The sequence below is a fragment of the Vollenhovia emeryi genome, unplaced genomic scaffold (assembly GCF_000949405.1).
Source record: "Vollenhovia emeryi isolate VEMERY1.0 unplaced genomic scaffold, V.emery_V1.0 DF939251.1, whole genome shotgun sequence".
Classification (NCBI taxonomy): domain Eukaryota; kingdom Metazoa; phylum Arthropoda; class Insecta; order Hymenoptera; family Formicidae; genus Vollenhovia; species Vollenhovia emeryi.
The window spans coordinates 141,954-158,501 of record NW_011967115.1 but is presented as its reverse complement, the minus strand read 5'-3'; the positions used below and the strand labels follow the sequence as shown (position 1 = coordinate 158,501).

Here is a 16,548-nt window from a genome sequence, read left to right as displayed (position 1 = left end):
GCTTATAATAATGACGGATAGGGGATTTCTCCTCGTCAAACGTCAAGAGCACCATCGTCCTGCCTGTCTTCGATCTATCTCTCCGCTCTTCGTTCCCGGCGTTTGTTTGACAGTCGCTCGAAATCTCATGGTTCGTCCACATCTCGTTCAATGCCTCTTTTTAACGTCAACGGATAAACGCAATGACGAAAATAACGACATATCGACAGATCGCGTTAGCGCACGTGCCCGCAGACATTTATAGTTATTAACGGGATAGAAGATAAACATATAAAAATAGCTATGTAATATTAAATCCTCGACAAATATTTATGATGCAGTGCACCGAAATTATCGGGGTTCCTTCTCAATACAAGTAATAATTTATAATCGCTACTTTAGAGGTTGGTAATCTGATGAATTTAAACTAAATTCGCATTTAAATTTTACAAATAAAAGTGATTGAAAATAACATTTCGTAAAAACATTTGAAAATAAAATTACGTAAATTGCACATCAGGCCTTCGTCTTACATTGATAAAATTTGATGTAGTACACGTGGGTCAGACAAATGATTCTTGAAAATTACACTAGCTTTAAATAGTTGTAAACAGACAGAGTCTGAACTTTATTCCTTTCCTTCATCAATCCGGTACTTACAAAAACTACAGGATTTATATCTATATTAATTTTTCTAAACATGTTCTCAGGTTGTTTCAAATGCCCCGCCCATTCCGCTTCCATCAATCTCGCATTGTTCCATCTCGAAAAACAACAAACTCGTGGCCGGGTATAGGAAAAACAAAACCACTAATTCGATCGAAAAAAATTTTATTTCGACAACTGCCGTTATAGCACATGATTTTACCGTACATGTGGATTTATGACAGCGTATCGCACGCGCCCTCTTTTTCGCTCCTCCCTCTCTCTCTCTCTCTCGTCAACAATTTCCGTCTTGCACGGTATATTCTGCTCTATTATGTATACCTTCAAAAAAGTTGCGTAATCTTGGAAATATAGATACGCCTATGCCCTCTAAACGGTCGCAATCTTACGCGCGCCCTTCCCCTCTCGTTACTCGTTAAAATAAAAGAAATATTTTTATATACTTTTTTTCTCGTTTATTTTTCTTATATATTCGTCGTCATACACCGCGCCGTTAGACGGATTCTTCCTGCTGACACTAAATTACACATTTGTACATCGTTAACATCCTTAAAAGTGGTTGCCCCCTTTGGCGGGCACGTCTTAAGGGTCGTAAACTAGGTCCGATTCCTTTATAACTTACACGCGAGCACTCGGTCTACAGGCAAATGCACATACATACCTACATACGCATATACAACGCACACGAACATGTACACGCGCGCACGCAGGATACAGAACAACGTTCTCTGCTCACGTTTTCTTTCAGATTGCCAACAGTGCAATTGGTTTCGCGCTGAGGAGGAAAATTTAGATTAGTTGAAGGAACGTCTCGAAAAAACTACTTATACATAGATATGTAATGATATGTGGGCGTGTAAACATATGGATATGTGAACGTATGGATATGCGAGCGTGTGGATATGTGGGGGATGTAGAAAACCAAAAATTGCAAGCTCGAAGAGAGGGTGGGATTTACATTTTTCGTCATCAATCTAAGGACTCGGTAAAATAATTACGTTGGCAACCCTATCGTTTTCCCCGCGATTTTCGAGAGATTTACGTTACCTCCTTTCATCAGGCTTTCGGATTGCATCTGATGTGTCGCGATGGTTACGTACAAGTGTATGTGATATCCCTTCGGACGGAGCGCATATGTACGCGATACTATTGTTTCAAACAATAGCCTGTAGACGCCGTCGACGTCCTATTATCTTTAAAACTGAAATTTTTTATTGTCCGCAATAGAAGCGTAGATATGCGCTCAGCGCTTTAAAACTACGATAAAAAATGTAAATTTGATAGAGAGGGGCTAGAAAACTCAGGTTCTATGTATATATATATGTATATATGTGATATATATACGTATATATATGTCCCAATAAGGATGATGCATACGGATGTGTTACCGCACGGGTTATTAACAGAGCCAACAACCTGTAGCGAGGATTTTTCGCAGGACTCGCGTGTTCGGGCCGCTCGTTGGAGCGGACGTTAAAGGGTTACTCATTAATGTTATTACTAGCGTTAACACGGAGCACATAGCCGGTTACGAGTCGCGGCAACGCGGTTTGTAACACTCGGTCTAATTGTACAAAGTGCAGCTTTTAAGGCCGAGGTTGACGCGTTACGTCGATGCGTATCTCGGGGCCTCTCTTCGTGCTCAGGATTGCCAGATTTTTCCCTTCGAAGTACAGGAACTACGTAGATTACGTAAAGACAGCAGGGACTTGTAATACTTAATAAATAAGGGCGTTACTCTCTTTTCTACTTTCAAAACACGTTCCTATAGCTTCAACCTTCTTATTGTGAAACGTAATTATAAGATTTCAAAAATCAAACTGGGTTTCTAAATTTGCAATATAACGCCGTTATCTTGCCTTGAAATCTAGGGCAACTCCACGTAAGCAAAAATCTCTGGCAACCCTATTCATACCTGAGTATCTTGTATCAGAAATTCATTCAGTTACTTCCATCTAAAAATACATCGCACCTTCGTGAACGTTATTTATGTAACAACTGGATATTTATAAATAGATGTTATGTTAGATATACCTCCGGATATCTGTATAATTCGTTTTAACAAATCGGAGAGAGTAACGTCACGAACGAAATTAACTCTTGACCCGTGCTCACACATCTGGCAGTCACGTGTATGTGTTTAAAATCGATTTGAGTAAATCTTAAGACGCGATTTAAAGTACTTAAAAACGCAACTCGTCCGCTTAGTGTCTTTAAAAAAGACTAAGATATGCGTCCTCGGCTTAAAATTCAGTATCCTCTTGTTTTTAATTTCTCTGTGTCTGTCCACATATTCTCTAATTAAGTAAAAAGAGAGAACGTCGGATTAGAAGTTAATCTCGCTACTTCAACCGGGTACAAAATTAACAACGTGGCGCGCTATTGTAGTGTAACGACAATTAATTTACCGCGCGTACTTCGAGCTTGTAGAAAACACTTATCACTCACACCTTGTTGTATGTGCCAAGTCACTGCGAGTAAACATCTTCCCTTTCATTTGCCGTGTCCACCTCTGCTTCGTATCGTTATTATCAGGTAGATAATAGTGACAATTTACGCTGTAGATAATTCACGATCGGTTTTCTTGCATTGCTTCACTCGTCCACTACGAAGGTCGCCGTACATTATTGTCTATGTACAAAACTTCACGAATCCAGTAAAATTAACACTTTGTCTTTCGATCCCTTATCCCTTCCCTCCCCGCCCCCCCCCCTCGCTCTCTTTCTCTCTTTCACTCTCACACATGCACTTGTCCTGTTACCGTTTTAATTTAAAATACTTCTCGGTCGATTGGTAGTTACTACGATTTATTGCTGCCAATTGTTAAGACAGATGGTACTCATTTGTTACGTCACGGTACAACAACGGGAAATACCATTGAATGCTGTATCTATATATTCTGATAATAATGACCCGTAACAACTGATGCGAACTTTGGCCTAGATAATAAAGCTATACGGCCAGTCTCGGCCACATCAATAAGAAACATTAAAATATTATAACAATTTTATAAACTCTAGTTAAAAATATTTACGATATAAGATACACATATATAGTTATAAAATTCATCTGATTTATTTTATATCTTTTTCTTTTTCTCTTTTGAAGGGCTCGGAATACCGCGTTTTGCGCCCAAAATATTCTAAATCCGCGTAACATTACATTAATATGTCTACATGGTTCCGAAAGTACGAAAATTCGAGGTGTGCAAATTTCACGAGGATCCGGGCATCGAACGTCGCGGTCGCGAAAGCATATTTTCGCGCTAGGAGCGAAGGACGAGCTCCTCCCAGCGAGCGAAATTACCTTAAGAAGTGAGAAAATATGTGCACAGGGTTGTTTACGCTCGTCTTGTGTAGCCCCCCCGTTTCTCGGCAGTGTTTCAAGTATATTTTCTCGTAAAAATATGCAAGCACGTAACCGCGTTATCGATACAATTACAAAAATTAGGATGACTGCGTCATCCTGTCGGCAGTGGAAAAAAAGAAAGTCACGCGCGCGAATATAAAATATCTTTCCTTCATAATCAACCGATATCGACAGATAGCGAAAAACGTTCACAAATTAATTTTAATTGAGCTTTATTGCTGTCGAAACTTGGATTAATAGCTTAATTATACATTAAAAGTTAAACTAGCTTCATACAACTAATGTTTATTCATATTTCATCAACGTTAAATGTATTTTAATTTATTCTAAGCTATTGTTGTTACAGTGTTAAATTAATCAATGGTAAATGCACAGGCCTACAAAAATGACACTTTTGAATCCCCACCGAGATTTAAGGGTGTTTCTCTATGTAATTTTTAGCGCTGAATCCAAATCTGGCCGCAGAATTTGTCTAGCACGTCAGGATTTTGAGAGAATTGTAACGATTTTTTAATTTTTGGGCCGCCATATTTGATCAGCCATGTTGAAAATACAAATTCTAACTTTAAAATCTTAATCAGTGACCCGAAAAACCCTTTGATACAAAGTTCTGAAGAAATCGGTCTGAGAAACGTTCGGTGCTTAGGTACCAAAGAAAATTGAATTTGTTAATATTAAGTGTCCTACAGTTGTAATTATATTACACCATTTCGAAAACCGCGTATATGCATTTCCGTAGATTTTGTCATGAGAAATCCGAATCTGTTGACTAAATTAACGAGTATCATCGCGTTTCAAACTTATTTCCATCTGAAAATGTCAAAAAATGGCCTTTTTTGCACTTTTAAATTAGAATATCTCAAAATCCTGACGTGCTAGACAAATTCTGCGGCCAGATTTGGATTCAGCGCAAAAAATTACATAGAGAAACACCCTTAGATCTCGGTGGGGAAAATCTTGTAGGCCTGTGTTATAGAAAATATCACAATAAAACTTTAACTTTAGTTTGATATCGTGTACGAAGTGGCACGTGGAAATGTTGAACACAATCTGAATAAATTATTCGGTAAGCCTAGCCTCGTTAACAAATATAATAAAATCGCGATGTCTGTGCGTAGAACAGACGAAAGTTTCGTTTCACGCAATACCGCACGCTACGTATCAATAATTAAATTCATATAACATTTATTTTCCGAGAGGATTCGAGAAAATAAGGGGCGCCTCTATACCGGGCTCGGATCAATAACCCAGGAAAGGGAAACCCAAAGTCAATGGTGAGACGAAACAGCATTATTCCGAGTGTACTTGCTAAGTTTTATTATTGAGTCATTCTCAGAGCGCAAAACTTTCAAAGGGCCCAACCCAATCGCTCTTAGTTCCGTGATCACCGGGGGGATTTGCTATTGAAAGTGATTCTCAAAGAATAGAATTTCGAATCGAATGCCGGAGTTCGGGACATTTATTATTCCCCTGCATAATAGCGTGCATGATGAGAATTAGAACGACTGCGTCATCAGTTGTAAAAGAAGAAAGCCACGTGCATGTGCGCGCGCGTTTAAATTTAGAATATCTTTCCTCTAGGAATCGAATGATATCGACGGATAACGAAACATAACGTGTATTTCGTTACATTATTAATTCTTTATAACGTGATCTCTATCGTGCCCCAGTTTCAACAATTAGTATTTCGCGGCGATATTGCGTTCGTGTGGTTTCCCGGCGAGGCTGACCCGTTAGATTGCTAACGCATTTTGCCGAAATTTTGGTCGGGCAACATTTGCGATATCGCGCGATCGGCTACACCTCGAAGATTCGCACTTTGATTTTGACAGTAAATTGCAATTAATATCGCGTTTCTCCGATCGATGCGGCTCGCATTGAGTCGCGAGGTTCTAGACCTCGCGTACCTTATAGTCGGCTACATAGACAATGAGTGCTATCGCTGCGTATATTGAACTGGCATGTGGCGTTGCGGCAGTCGGTTGTGTGCCACGTCGATCGAGAGGTATATAAAAAAAACTAGTAGAAATCAGATATAAAGACTCACTTGCACGCAACAGTTGACTCTCGGTTGCTTTGAGCGATTGACGTGCCGTTATGCGCGAGAGCGCTCGAGAGCACGTTTTAAGCTAGCGGGTAAGAATTGGGGGGGGGGGGGGAAAACGCGATATTTTTTTTTCTTCGTTAGTCCGCGTGATTTTACGAAATGCGAAATCCAAGACGAACGACCGCGAGTTCGGGGGTAACGTGCAGCGACATCCGCAAAGCGGAAAAATTCGCGAGCTTGTATACCGCACAATTTTTTTTTTAGCATCGCGTATATAAGCGAAACTGCACGTAGAAGTTTCAAACGAAATTTTTTCCGAGGACGAATTCGGTTCGCGTAGATTAACGAGCGGATCGCTACGAATGATAGGTAGGATTGGGTAACGGCGCGTTCCTCAAATCGAAATTGTTGCGAAACGGAAATTTTCGAGAGAAATAAAAAGGGACGAGGAAACCGGTTATTCGTAATCCGTTTAATCGAATAAGATAGCAATGAAAATCGTAGAGACAAGCAAACAAATAAAGAGAAAGGTAATCCGTTAATTGTGTTGAAATTCTGAAGATGGGTCGCTAGCTTGACGGAGATCGTCTCGGCCTTTGTTTTTTACTCTACACGTATGTACCAAATCAACTCACATCCGTGTGAGAAGAATGTTAGCCAAACGGCGACTGGTTCAAAGCAACGTAACTGTTGTCACTCGTTTTACATCCCTATGAACTTTTTCCTCGTCACTTAAGACCGGTTAATTACCACGACTTTTAATTACGGGCAACGGAAAATGGAAATTGTCAGATAGAGAGAAGACTCCATAAATCCCTGCTCTTAGAGTATTCAGTACAATCGTATCAGGGTTCATACAGTCAACGTTATTTACTTATATGTCACGCGTATGTCACCTACTCTCGTCCCCTTTTCTCTAGATATAAGAATTAATGCAAAAGTCCGAGCGGGGTTCAGTCCTGTGTGTGTGCACGCGACATATCGTCCGGAGTGGCCGCGGGCGCTATTTCCGGGGCGCTGTTTTTTTTTTCCCCCGATATGACGGATACGGCTTCGAGATCATTGAGCAGAGAAAAACCGGTCGTTCCGCGCGATACGCTATAGAACAATCGGTGATAAACGCAAAAGCGCCGAATCTCGGCCGCGTGCTTTTTCGACGAACGGAAAACGCGTACGCGCAAACACGGATACACACACGTCCACGTACACGCGCTCATACGCACACACGCACACACGCACACACATACACGCGTACACGCACGCACACGGGTACACGCTTATATACGACATACAAAATGAACGCACGTCGACACACTTTAGATGGGGATCGAACGAAACTCGCGACTGGCGTTTTGACTTATCGTCAGATCGAGTTAGCTCGCCTCCTTGAAGGGGTAAAAAAATCCCCGGGGAAATTGGTGCCCGAGGAAATGGCTCGTAACTTTGATTAAATCTGTTATCGCGAGAACGTAAGCTTTTTTTTTCGTCGCAGACAAATTAAAGGAAGTAATTATTTTCTTGTATTCTTCCTGAAAAAGACGGCGTACTAAAATTGAAAGTACATGATGCGCAATAAGCTACAAAGTAAAAATATCCAGTTAAATAAAAATTCTCCTATAAATAAGAACATCCGGTAAAATCAATGAATGAACTGTCGGGCACATATTTGTATGACAAGACAATACGGTTATATGTATAAAAATAAGGTTGCGAGTTTTTCTATTTCCGCAAAGCATTCTCTGACGAATCTTACGATCGTGGGCTGTTTCGCAGGCACGTTGCTTACTGACAATTTTGTCAAATTCGACGGTTTTCTCTGAATTGATCCTTCAATACGCGAGTCAAAGTTACCCCTTTAGGAGCGTAGTAATCCGACTTGACAGTACCTTGGTTCACCGTCGAATGCGTGGATCGACAGAGCCTCACTTATGTAAGACACCAACGCCAGACATAAGCCAACCAATCAATCGCGAAATCCAGCTTTAGTGATTGAGCAATAGTATACATTCGCTCGCGATTGGTTTAAGGACTTATCACACAGTCTTATGTAATTGATTCCAATGTGGTGCCCGTTGCAAAGAGACAATGATCGAGACCGACCATACACACTCTGGATTCACCGTCGCGACGCACGTGCTCGCAAATGGCACTCCATTAATGTTGAAAAAGCCTTGAGCTTTAATATCAGACGTCATCAATATTATTGATCGACACCGTTGTACATTTGTTGTATGAATATAATATGATATACGTCTCTTTAGCGCTGATAAATAATTAAAATAAATTGCAAAATTGTTGTTGCGCCACGCGTTACAATATCGGCAATTACTGCAAAATTTAATATTAAATAAAATAAGAAATTCAATCGAGCCGCGTCCGGAATAAAATGGGAATCGGGGAAAATAAATTTGTATCAGTTAAAAGCGTGGCGAATTTAATATAGGACACTCGAGAAAAATTGGTACTACCCGCCAAGAGGCCGCGATTGCGATCGAATCCAGGGGGGAGAGGGGGGGGGAGGAAAACGTGCGGTCGTGAGTATGGATCCAGAGCAGCATCCGGCCGCCATATCCCCGGCTCGATCGTTCCTCGCGCGAGGCTTCGTCTCGGACACAAGAGCCACTCGGACCGGCCACTCGAAGCAACAATATAGGCTCGCCGGTCCGTAATCGTGAGAGTTTGTCGACCGAGGCTTCGAGGGAATAACCCAATGTTGACTCAACGAGACTACCTCGCGTATTCTCCTAATTGAGAACGCGCCATTTTGCCAACGCGAGTTTCCCGTCCCGCCGAATAAATAATTCCGTCGTGAATCCGTTCTCGATTCTTCCCCCTTCCCCCCTTTTTTTTCGCTTTCTTATTCTTCCTCCCCTTCACCGAATTGACTAGAAAAAATCCGCGAGAGACAATCTCGTAGCGCTTAAACGCCGTTCCTCGCTTCCTATGCGACTCTACGCGTCATCCCCATCATCGGAAACGTGCACTGCCAGTCTTCGTACTCGCCGTTTATCGTCCTAAGGGAGGGCCACCCTAAACGCGTTTTTTTTACCTCTTCCCCCCCCCCCCCCGGGGAGATTTCAACCTCCCAATAAATCCAAACCGCTTTGGCTTAGCCGTTATACAAATGTATTACCCGTCGATATTGTGCTGCCCAGACAATGACGTGGCCGACGCAGCGTATCGTCATCACTTCCTCGTCCCCGACTCGATGCACGTCGTGTGTATGCACTTCCTGTATGCACTCCGTGTGCGCGAGACGTCGCCTTGCGGTTGACGCGATCGACCGATCTTTCATTGCCGCGTTACACAGAATATTTCCAGAGGAAACGCCAATATTTTGAGAGACAACAGTGTCAGTCGTTGCGAGCGTAAGAGAATCTTGACGAACGCGTATCTAAATTTGCAGCCGCGACTCCCGCGAGACATTACCGCGTGCTCGAAAGTGCTAATCGTAAAATCTCATTAGCAGTCGCGATAATTCATGTATTGGGTACAAACAATTTCTACGGGTGGCTACCGCCTCACTCGCAACGGGCAGACACCGTCATCTTTCGAACGTTGACCATCTTTTCGGAGCATCCTGTACAAGTCGACGTTGTCGATATCGAACACTGGAGGCAGCCCTCGTGACTGGTTGCACCACACGCATCGCGCACAAGACATATCTCTCTCTTGTCGTTAATTCGCCGTCGATCGCCTCGAAGAGTCGCACCACTCGCAAGACGTCTGCGGGCGTTCGTTCGCGGATGGTTCTTGGAGAGAAGAGCCCGGTCATCCGTTTTCGCCGCGTCGCGGCTGCGAGAAGGTCGTGTTGATCGCGTGCGATGACCCTTAGCACAGTCAACCATGCGAGTCAGTTTATCGAGCGAAACGACGTAGACGATCCTCGGTGGCCACGATGTCAATCTATCGCGGTAACGATCCACGCGTTCGTCGACCTCTCGAAGGCTCCTCGCACACGCCTGGCATATATTCGATTCGCGTACTTGAGTTATGGCAGTCTTTAGGGGTGGGCTGTGTGCGTTGCTCGCGCCTCGTCTCGCCTCCGTGCTGTACCTTCCCGATTGCGGGGTGCTGTCGCACCTGTCGACCTGGATGGTATCGAGTTGATGTGAAAACTGTATAATTCAGTACCTTGGATCACTTATACGCGCGATCGCGAGCACGACGCTCCCGTCCAAGCGGGTCCGAGCACGACAATAATGGCGCGTTATCGTCGCTCATCGTCGCACTGACGCGATCACACTTAAACGCGAGAGACTCGTCCAACACATTTTTACTCCTGTTCACTACCGCCCGCCCGGCACTCGCGAGGACAACTCTGTTCTTTCTTCCTCGTGCCCCTCGTTCCTCCCTTAGCAGTCGGTGTCGTCCTCCTGGTGCCGTCTACGTAGCTCCAGATAACGGTGCCGGGCGTCGCAGTAATGAAGTAGCGGTACCTAGACGTCGGTGCCGGTGCCCTCCTGATAACCCTCGTCGGGCGAGCTGCGCGTGGATCCCAGGACGCGTTTCAGCGCCGAGACCGGCGGCAGCACCGGGACGCCCTTCTGCCAGACTCTCATCTGCTTCGCGCCGGGCGGGAACTGCTCGACGACCGGCGCGACCACCGCGAGCTGCTCCTTCGACGGGTACGCGTTCACCGGGACGGCGGACGTCCTGCCGCAGCTGTCCCTGGCCTCCCACAGGCAGCTGGTGTAGAGCATCTTGCCGGCGTCGTCCAGCGCTTCGACGCGGCCGTAATCGGCGACGCCGTAAGGCGTGATGTCCTCGGTGGAGCCGCGCCGGGTGTCTCTGATGAGGTCCGGATTATCGATCGGCATCAAGGACGCCGTCGACGAGAAACACCCGGCGCCCGTCATCGCCGCCACCGCGGGCTGATGACTCTGCTCGTCGAAACGGCTGATCGTACTGTATTCGTTCTCCTGCACCACGGCCGCGTGCGGTCTCTGCACGTAGCTCAGGTGCAGCGACGCGGGCGGTTTCGACTCGAGCGCGAACGACGTCGTCTCGATCTCCTCGTGTTTCCTGCGAGTGGTCGAGGTCGCGGACGAAGGGTTGTTGTCACCGCCGCCGCCGCCGCCGCCGCCGCCGCCGCCTCCTCCACCGACACCACCGCCGCCGCCGCCACCGCCACCGCTGCCGCCGCCGTTGCCGATACCGTCGCTGGACGCCGCTTCCATCGGCGCCGACGACTTGATGACGTCCTTCAGCGGCATTCTACGCAGACGAATAAACAGCACGAGGATGATGAGCAGGATGAAGAGTATGAGCACAACTAATGCGGCGGATATGCCCGCGATCTGGCCCGAGCCCAAAGTCGACATGCCCGCCGTTCTCAGGGACACGTGCAGGGTGAAATTCGCCTCGACGCAGCCAGCGGGATTCTCGGCGACGCAGTAGAACTCGCTGGAGTCAGCCTCCTGCGCGTTGGTGAGGATGAGGGTGCTCCGCTTTCGGAACTGACCCTCCTCGAAGATGAGGATCTTTTGATAGCTGCTGAAGGCCGAGTGATTGGTCAGCAGCCGGCCGTTCCAATACCACTTGACCTTTGCGGGCGGTACCGCGCTCACGCGACACACGATACTGGCGTTCTCGCCGATGGTGGCCTCGGCGTAACGGCTGGCTATCAGCAAGATCGGCCGGCAGGCGAAATCGTCGACACCGAGATCGGTGAAGGCACGATCGAGTAACTGCTGAGGCCCGTGGCACACGGGCGCCACGATGGTCGGCAGATTATGCTTCACCAGCCACGTCTTAATCTCGCGCAGGTGGCAATCGCAGATCCACGGATTCTCGTGCAACTCTATGCTGGTGAGCTTCTTGAGCGGCTCGAAGGTGCCCGACTGCAGGGTGGACAGTCCGTTGTTGCTCAGCTTGAGACTCTCGAGCATTTCCAGTCCGCGGAAGCCCTTGGCCTCGATCTCAACGAGCTGCGTATGCGACAGATCCAGCTTTACCAGATTCGGCGTGCTCTTGAACGCGTGCTGACGGATCCGCTTGATGGGGTTGTACGCGAGCACGAGATCGCGCAGGAACGGCGTGTCGGTGAAGCTCAAGCTCGGCACCGTCGCCAACAGATTGTTGCTGAGATCGAGCTCGACGAGATTCGTGAGGCCGGCCAGTGCCTCGCTGTCGATCCGGTCGATACGGCACTCGCGCAAGTAGAGACGCTGCAGATTCGTCAGCCGCACGTGTATAAATATGTTGTCCGGCAGGTGACAGATGTTGTTGCCGCTCATGTCCAGCACCTGGGTCTCCGGATCGATCCACTCCGGTATGCTGGTCAGGTCGCGATTCACGCACTCCACCGTGCGCTTCCCGCTCTTCCACTTGCACGAGCACTTGTCGGCGCAATTGTCGCTGGCTGCCACGCCGAGCACCGTCACCGCGTACAGCAGGAACACCGAGACCCCCATGATGGATCGTTATTGTCGTCGTCGTCGTCGTCGTCGTCGTAGCGAACTTTCCCGCGACTCGACTCCTCTTTCTCTTTCGCACTCTGCGCCTGGCTCTCCCGACGACACTCGGGATTCGCGCACGTCTCAACGACAGCGGAGAAGCGTCTTCCGCGCGGGGAAGCTTCTCGGGACTGATCTTACGCCCATCCTCCTTCCTTCCGTGTTGTCGCACTCTCGCGTATCTCTCGTTCCGTCCCTCCTCTCTACGCCTTCCCTCCCCAGCGATTCTTCTTCTACTGGCTGCTGCTCCTTTCGCACACCCCGAAATTTCTACGGAGCCGCCCGCTTTTCGGAGTCCTCGCTGCGCACTGTGGCCAACTACGAGGAGAATCGAAATTGAATGGACCCGTCTCGTCCATTCGCGGATCCTTGCCCAGCACTCCTCGCCGCTGCGGTAACCGCGTATCCGCCGCGTCCCTTCGTCTTCGCACTGCGAGCAGCGCGCGCTCGACGAGCCCAAACCACCGAAGACGTCCCCCCGGATTTTCGATCAGCCACTTCGTCGAGTATCCATTGGCGGCGTCATACGTGCGCACACGCGACCAGCACATACGACGTCACTACTAAGCAGACGAGCGGGCGGACAAGCCCTCGTCGCCGTCGCCGTCCCCGTCCTCGTCGTTCTTACGTAAATCCGCATCCACCAACGTGCACCACTTGCGTCGTCCCCGACGAGAAGCTCCTCGACGCCTCCGCCACGCCGTATCGACTGTAACCGCACCACTACCACCAGCGACGGCACCACCACCGCTACCACCAGGCCACCACCGCCACCACTCACATCACCGACCACCGCCGCTACTACGGAAGCACCCCTGATACCCGAATTCTCACGAGGTGCCCCGCCGTGCTAGCCGAGCGTAACGCTGCTCTCGTTGCGCGGGGGCCAACGTACGAGGGTTGTGAGCGTCTCCCCGATAGCGTGCCCCTCTCTCTCTCTCTCTTTCTCTCCTTCCCCCTTTCACCCACTCTCTGTATCTGTCGACATCTGTCTCTCTCTCTCTTTTTCTTTACGCTCCTATCTATCGTTTACGCGCGCGCGCGTTCCCTTGCTCGAGGGAAAAAACGGCGACGGCGACACCAGCGACGTTCGGCGTCGTCGTTGTTGAAATGCGAGACTGCGAAACCCCCGGCAGCGAAACAGAGAGACACCCTCTCGCGCGGCTTTCCTCTCCTCGTATCTTCATCTCGCGTCGCCCTCTCTCCGTCTCTCTCCCCGCCGGTCCGTTCGTACGTCCGTACGTCCGTACCCCGCCAACATCCCCGCGTTTCTACTCTCGCACCCTCTAGCACCCCCTCGCACCCCGTTGCACACGCCGGGCCGCTCGGGAGGGAAAACGCCGACGCGAAGTAGGGCGCACCCTTCTTCCGCTCTCGCTACGGGGTGGTCGAGAGAGAACGCGAGGGACAGCGGCGGGACGATGTCGGAACGAATTCACCCTTCGCGGATGAAGTTCGAATTAACTTAAAAAGTTTCAGGGGGGGTCTCAGGAGATTGGAGTATTTTTAGAATTCTTTCAACGGCAACGTGACGTCCGATAAATCGTGAAGAGGGATGAAATTTTCGCCGAGGCTGAACAAGACGAAAATTCGCCGGAGAAGACTGTTGTAGTCTGAAATTTTCACGACACCCCGTACATTAGACACACAAACACACGCGCGACCATCGTGATTCTATATCACCCCTCGTACCCTGCAATCGTGTACGTTCTCCAGCGTCCCGACGTCCACCCTCTCTCTCTCTCTCTCTCTCTCTCTCTCCTCCCTCTCGTTCTCGCTTTCCGTCTCATTTCCACCCTCTTCTCTCCCCCCCCTCCCCCGTGCTGCCTACAGATACTCTCCCTGTAACAAATCCCCACTTCCAACCCCCGGCGGCGGTGGTCGGCTCGTGCGCCCTGCACGCCGAGTCGAATCGGGAGCATTTCCACCCCCTACCAACGGTCGGGTAACCCCACCCTGGTCGCGGGGCGGGGGACACCTTCTATCCCTAAACGGGTATGACGGGAGGGGGCGCGCGCATATCGTAGTCGTCGCTATACTCGTCTCCCCTCTTTCCCTCCCACCGGCCCCCTCGTCCCCGTCACGAGGGCCTCGGCGCTCCGCGTCTCTTTATCCTCGGGAACTTTCTCCCCCGTCCTCCGGCCCCGGTCTGCCGATCTCGCCGCCGAATCCCGCACTCTCGACATATCGAATGCTACGTCACAGCGGGGAGATATACGGCTATTTCGCAAAGTGGTTAAATGCACTGCCAGATTACGGGGGCGGAGGGCGGCGGTTCCGGCGCCCGGCGCCCGGCGCCCGGCGCCGCTGTCGGCCCGACCGCGATATCGGCTACGGAATCGTAGAATTCCATCGTAGAATTCCGCCGGCGTGGCGAGCGAGATTCGTGGTCTCCTAAGATCCGCGTATTCCGGTCGCATACCCGACGCTAAACGCGTGCCTGCCCGATTCCCCGTGCCGTACAAATAAGCGACGTCTCATCGGGACGTCGATTAATTTCAACGACAGATCAATTGTCTCTCCCCGTCCCTGTCCCCCTCCCGCCCCCCTTCATTCCCCGTCGACGTTCGACCTCGCGAAAGAAACGCCGGAGACCGCAGAGAAGCGCGTTAGGGGGAGGATTCGCTTGGTGTTGAAAGCCGCGAGGGATATAGAGTATCCGTCGGCGATGAATTTACAGAGGAGGCAACAACAGAGAGACGGATATTTTATTCATCATCATTCGCCATAATTGAAAACAACTCCCCCCCCTCTCCTCCCCCTCCCCGTTCTTTCGTATCTCCGGACTCGGGGTGACACATCCCCAATCTGAGGGTCAACGGACGTCCCAGGGATCGGTCCTAAAGCCCGACGGCCACGCTTAGCGCGCTAAATGTGGCGGCGAAGATAGAAGCAGGAATACGGGTCAGAGTACGTCTCGTTTATACCTCCGACCCTTCCTCCGCGCAGCATCCCTGTATCCTTCCCCGTTCGCTATCGTCGCATTGTCGTCGCCTATATATTCGCGCCGGCGAGGATGTGTGTGGCATACGGACTCCCTCGACCGTACGAATCTCTCTTTCTCTTTTTCTCCCTCCCTCCCCTCGCCCCCCCCCCCTCTGCTCCCGCCACCCCGTCTCCTCGGAGAGTCTCGACCCTGCAAACGACTCGTGGAAAAATAATTCAGAAAATGAGAGAGCCACGACCGTAGAAAGATGGGATCCGGTTCCCGTGGCCGAGAGAGGGACGGGGAGGGTGGACGGCTGGATTTGGCTACGCGAGAAGAATGACACGTTAGCCGGCGGTGGACGAGACGGAGGAGTGATTCGTAGTGTGTCGTGTACAAATTCTCCCTGGAGGACCTCTTAGACCTAATTGGCCGTCCGAATCGATATCTGCTCGTCCGTTGTCGGCAAAATTGCGATGTGTTCCCCTCGCCCTCTCTCTTTCTCTTTCGAGAAAAAAAGAGGGAAGGAACGATTCAGAGTGACGAGAAAATAAATCTTACAGAATTGGCCCGGAAAGAGGGTCGTAGAATTGCGCTTTCTTTCGTCGTTTCATTTAGTGCGCTCTATGAAAATAAATAGAATTGACCGTATCGTTTTGTTTGTTTTAAAAATAGCGGCGAAATTGATATAAACGATTTGAATCGCCGGCCAGGGAACGGGGCCGGAGATGGGTATGCAAAAATGTAGGTGTTCTTCTTGAAACTTGATCGATCGATAGGAAAGATGAAAAGAGTAAACTGAAAACTTTAACCGTCTCGTTTTCCTCGATGTGCAACACATTAATTAGTGCGCTGAATTAATTTATCGGCAGAAAAAATCTTGGAGATTAAAAATTGTTTCAAAGTTAAAATTGAAGGTCTACACATTCCGCGAAGAGAAGCGAGAAGGAACTTTCGGAGACTCTTAACGCCCATGTAAATGCGTCGGACTTTGATCAAATTGAATAGAAAAAAATTACATTGCCCGTCCCGGGTGGTGTGAAAGCAAATCTCACTTTCGTCACTTTCCAAGCTTCGCGGTAAGATTGGAAACACGCATACAA

The 16,548-nt window shown here is 48.8% G+C and overlaps 2 protein-coding genes across 2 annotated transcripts in view; one reads left to right on the top strand and one right to left on the bottom strand.

The window, feature by feature from the left end:
- The window catches only part of LOC105559852 (vitellogenin receptor), a 51,384-nt gene that overhangs the window by 1,773 nt on the left and 33,063 nt on the right, over positions 1-16,548 (top strand). The gene's annotated exons all lie outside the window — the stretch shown is intronic.
- Positions 9,138-13,484, bottom strand: LOC105559848 (leucine-rich repeat-containing protein 24). The gene is made up of 2 exons (XM_012008458.1): positions 11,220-13,484; positions 9,138-11,156 (listed from the first exon to the last, which is right to left on the bottom strand). The coding sequence occupies exons 1-2, from the start codon at positions 12,475-12,477 to the stop codon at positions 10,501-10,503; spliced, it is 1,914 nt and encodes a 637-aa protein (XP_011863848.1). The 5' UTR covers positions 12,478-13,484; the 3' UTR covers positions 9,138-10,500.

What these genes read in the sequence shown, in the direction of transcription:
- LOC105559848 (XM_012008458.1), bottom strand. Translation starts at nt 12,477, where the DNA reads ATGGGGGTCTCGGTGTTCCTGCTGTACGCGGTGACGGTGCTCGGCGTG. An exon ending in GGAAGCGGCGTCCAGCGACG is followed by an intron (nt 11,157 to 11,219) that starts GTATCGGCAACG and finishes TCGGTGGAGGAG; the next exon opens with GCGGCGGCGGCGGCGGCGGC.